Consider the following 4,710-nt stretch of genomic DNA (forward strand, 5'->3'; position numbering starts at 1 on the left):
GTTTATTTTGGTTTTTCGAGACAGGGTTTCTCTGTAGCTTTGGTGCCTGTCCTGGAACTAGCTCTTGTAGACCAGGCTGGCTTTGAACTCACAGAGATCCGCCTGCCTCTGCCTCCCGAGTGCTGGGATTAAAGGCGTGCGCCACCACTGCCCGGCTTCCTATTTTATTTTTTAAGTAATAGTTAGACTTGCTTCTTTAAGTTTTTAATAGGATTGTCTCATTTCTATCTATAATGACTGGTTTGTTTTGTTTTTGTTGTTTACAGTGCTGGGGATCAAACCCAGGACTTGTACATGCTCAATAGATTGAACTGTATCCCTGGCCTGACTAGCTGCTAATTATCTCCTACTTTTTGAATAAAACTGTCCTTAGAGTCCCTTTTTATGTGTCTTGATGCCCTTCTTAAAAACTTGCTACTTCCCTCTGTCAGCAGTGAGCCAAAAGAGATAGTTGAGAAGTCCAAAACCCCGAGCCGAAGAAACTCTCGAACTGAGGAGCCGACTGTGGCTTCTGAGAGCGTGGAAAATGGACATCGGAAGCGATCCTCTCGGCCTGCTTCAGCCTCCAGCTCTACAAAAGGTTAGCAGTGGGGCTTGGATGCTTTGGGAGCAGGGTGGGGGTGGTTAAAAGATCGGGTCCTCATCACAGCAGGGAGAACTTCACCCTCTGTCCTTGTCTGTCAGGCCAGTTTGTTTTCTCCTCCTGGTCTTGTCCTTTGTTCACTGTCAGTTCATTAGCCTGTGTGTTTTCTTTACACAAGAACAATAAAAAGAATAAAGAACTTAGGTTGGTCTCATTTTAAATTTGTGTTTACACCTAAGCGTGGCAGCACACACCTGTAATTGTGGCACTAGTGAGGTGGAGGGTGAGCTTAAGGGTCCTTAGTAGCTACATAGGGAGTTTGAGGTAGTTACATGAGGTCCTGTGTCAAAAACATACATCTACATAGAAAGCTCATGATCATTCACTTCAGTTAAATCCTGAATATGGCCTAGCTTCTTTTCTGAAGTTAAGTACCTTTTCTACATACTGTCTGTTACTTTATCCCCCTTTGTTTTATGTAACCGTGTTTCCCTCAACTCTCAGACCTATGCCTCAGCCTCCTGAGTGCTGGGGTTAGAGGCATTCACCATTATACTTGACTTTTCCATACTTTTTAAACCTCTATCACAGTATTCTCTGCTCTATCTTGGTAGGGGCTCTCACATCTTCATAGAAAAAAATAGAATTCTCCATTTACACTACCGAGGTATTAATCTAAGTAGACAGCTGTAACAGCAGTGACCCCTCTTCAACTTGAAGCCTAGTGCCTCCATCGGTGCCTCTAATAGCTTCTTTTATGACCTCAGCTTTACATTACCAGTTCTCTCTATTGAAAACTGTCTCTAATCTGGGAAGGGGGAATTGTTTTGAGATAGAATCTTACTCTATAGCCCAGATTACACATGAAATTTTGTCAATCCTTCTACTTTAGCCTCCCAAGTTCTGAGATTATGGATGTGAGCCACCCGTCTAAGATACTATTCTGTTCTTTTCTATTTTTTTTTCTTCTGTTTGGGGGACTGAACCCATGGCCTAGTTGATGCAAGGCAAGTACTCTACCAACTGAGCTAAATCCCCTAACCCTACTGTTTATTTTTTTAATTAATTGTTCTTGACTTCCATGATTCAGAGTGCTTAGTCATTTCCTACTACCTCTCTGGCAACTCCTTAGTTTTCATAGATGCTGGCCTTACATTCCAGTCTTGAAATGTAAGCGTAATGGCACAGTCTATAATTCCAGCACTTAGGAGGCAGAGGCAAGATGACCAGTAGTTTAATTTCATCCTCAGTTACAGAACAAGCTTGAGGCCAGCCTGGGCTATGGGACACTCTTTCTCAAAAAACAAACAAAAACTCTCCCATTGTGAGGGCAGATTCTGTTGCAGTGGCATCAGACGCTGATACGAGGACTCAGCTGTTACCGGCAAGAAATGTCATAATGCTGCACAGAGAGCCCCTAGAAGTGAGCCACAGACCTACCAGTTATGTGTAGATAGGACAGAGACCTTAAAAGTAACATACTTGCCATGGAGGCATGTATAATGTTAGGCACCTGAATCATAGAAATATCTTACTGCAGAATCAGTACTTTCAATGGGGAACTGGAGAAATGGAAGACCACTGATTGTTCTTCTGGAAGACCAACGTTCTATTCCCAGCACCCACATGTCAGCTCTATAACTCCAGTCCCAGGGCATCCAATACTCTCTTCTGGCTTATATGGACACTGCATGAATGTGGTACACAGATATAAATGTAGTCAAAACATCATTACACATACAATTGTTCTAAAATTAACAAAAGTCTGTGAGTGTGGATCAGTGATTGAGTACTTGCTTCTTCATTCTCATTGTGCTGGGTGGTAGAAACGGTAGTAGCATTTGGAAGGGATACAAATTGAACCACAAAGAATAAAAATGACCTGATCTTTTCAGACATATTTACAGAAGTGGAAAATGACCTTTCTCTGTGGTCTAGAGTAGTTCCCCAAATCCTCCAGGAAATATGATAGAGACTTCAAAATCTGGTGACATAAAAAGGAAATTTTATTTTTTATTTGGGGTTTTTTTTTTGTTTGCTGTTTGCAACAGGACCTCACTATGTATCTAGCTGGCCTGATAGTCACGAACTCACAGATTCATCTACCTCTCTCTACCTCCCAAGTGCTAGGGTTAAAGGCCTGTGCCACAGCATTTTGGCATTTTGATACATGCTTCTAATACCAACACTTAAGAGACTGAGGGAGAAAGGTCATACATTCGAGGACTGACTAGGTTATAGGGCAAGTTCTAGGTCAACCTGGACTACATCAGAAGACCCTGTTTCCAAATATAAACATTTTTTTTTGAGACAGGGTTTCTCTGTATAGCTTTGAAAAAAAAAACATCTTATATCTCATGATAGTATAAAGATGTATCATTCCCACCAGTCTTCAAAAGATTTTTTTTTTTCAGTTTCTAGCCTAAGTCACTTGTTTGCTTGCATGGTTAATACATTAAAAAGATAACCTCAAAGAACAACAAAATACATTAATATCTTACTAAGAGTGAAAATGAAGCTACTTCCTCTTGGATTAATTTGATCAAGAGTAAGCCCAAATTTGAATTCTCCATCTTTCTCCCTGTCTTTTGTCTGTAGTGTCTGGCTATCTGTAATCAGTGTATTGTGCGAGTCTGAATCTGTGCCCCAATGGTTGTCCTTGTCCATAACAAAGGACTTACCTCTTTATTTATTGAACAGCACAGGAAACATGGCATGGGAAAGAAACGAGGGATTCTTTACAAAAATCCTTCACAGGGTTTTACCAGGGAAGAAGTCACCTTCCTGACCACACCTAACTACATAGCACTCCATACAGCAGACAGACATCATCACCCTATAGCCATATGTTTGCAGCACTTATGGTGGGTATTTGTTTTAAGGTTTTCAACCTGTTGGCTGTTTTCAGCAAATGATTACCACGCTGTGAACATACACACATATTCTGGGCCAATAGCACAGAAGAGTACTTAAGATTAAAGCTATACATTTATCTTAGGTTGTAAAAACTGATTGCATGGGAAATCCAAGGCATAGTAAGATTGGTTAAGTTGTTGGTGGTGGTTTTTGTTTGTTTGTGGGGGGGGTTGGGGTTTTTTTGTTTTGTTTTCTGAGACAGGATTTCTCTCTGTAGCACTGGCTGTCCTGGAACTTACTCTGTAGAACAGCTGGCCCAGAACTCAGAGATCCACCTGCCTCTGCTTCCCAAGTGCTGGATTAAAGGTATGCACTACCACCATCAACTGGCTCTACTTCGTTTTTGTTTTTGTTTTTTTTGTTGTTGTTGTTTTTCAAGATATGGATTCTTTTCAAGACAGGGTTTCTCTGTAGTTTTGGGGCCTGTCCTGGAACTAGCTCTTGTAGACCAGTCTGACCTCAAACTCACAGAGATCCACCTGCCTCTGCCTCCCAAGTGCTGGGATTAAAGGCGTGCGCCACCACCGCCGGGCTGTTATATTGTTTTCTTAAGGGCCAGTTAAATATTCTGAGTACACAGTGTAATAGTAAGTGGACACGCCTTTAATCCCAGCACTCAGGAGACAAAGGCAGTGGATTTCTGTGAATTGGAGGCCAGCCTGGTCTGTAGAGCTAGGTCGAGGACAACTAGGGCTGTTATATAGAGAAACCCTGTCTTTAAACAAAAGAATAAAATAAAAAGTAAATAGTCTTTTTTTTTTCGATTTATTTATTATATATACAGTGCTTTGCCTGCATGGTCACCTTCACACCAGATGAGGGCCCCAGATCTCATTGCAGATGGTTGTGAGCCACCATGTGGTTGCTGGGAATTGAACTCAGGACCTCTAGAAGAGCAGCCAGTGCTCTTGACCACTGAGCCATCTCTCCAGCCCAAAAGTAAATAGTCTTAAATTAATTTAATTGGTATTATTAATTTTGCTGTAAGGTCTGCCAAAAGTTCAGTCTTTGTCATTGGGTGAAACTAAAAGACATTTTATAAAAAAATATATCACCACCTTTACTGAGGGCCTCATACATTGATTTGTACTCAAAGGCAGTATTCTAATTCATTGATTTGGGAATAAAAAGGGTGGAGACTGGTGTTGCTCATCCTTCTCTCCCTACCCTCTGTCCAAGTCTCAGATACATCATTTGATTTTTTTTTTTTT

At 41.2% G+C, this 4,710-nt stretch overlaps 1 protein-coding gene across 5 annotated transcripts in view; it reads left to right on the forward strand.

Moving 5' to 3' along the window:
- Ncoa6 (nuclear receptor coactivator 6) overlaps positions 1–4,710 on the forward strand; it is a 67,701-nt gene that overhangs the window by 58,660 nt on the left and 4,331 nt on the right. For 4 of the 5 annotated variants that reach the window (XM_026787093.1, XM_005363080.3, XM_026787094.1 and 1 more), the window contains exon 14: positions 432–580. In XM_026787093.1, the coding sequence (XP_026642894.1) occupies positions 432–580 (149 nt within the window). The remainder of the gene's footprint in view (positions 1–431; positions 581–4,710) is intronic. The other variant, XM_013352185.2, reaches the window with a different exon arrangement.

The sequence above is a fragment of the Microtus ochrogaster genome, linkage group LG8 (genome assembly GCF_000317375.1).
Source record: "Microtus ochrogaster isolate Prairie Vole_2 linkage group LG8, MicOch1.0, whole genome shotgun sequence".
Lineage (NCBI taxonomy): Eukaryota > Metazoa > Chordata > Mammalia > Rodentia > Cricetidae > Microtus > Microtus ochrogaster.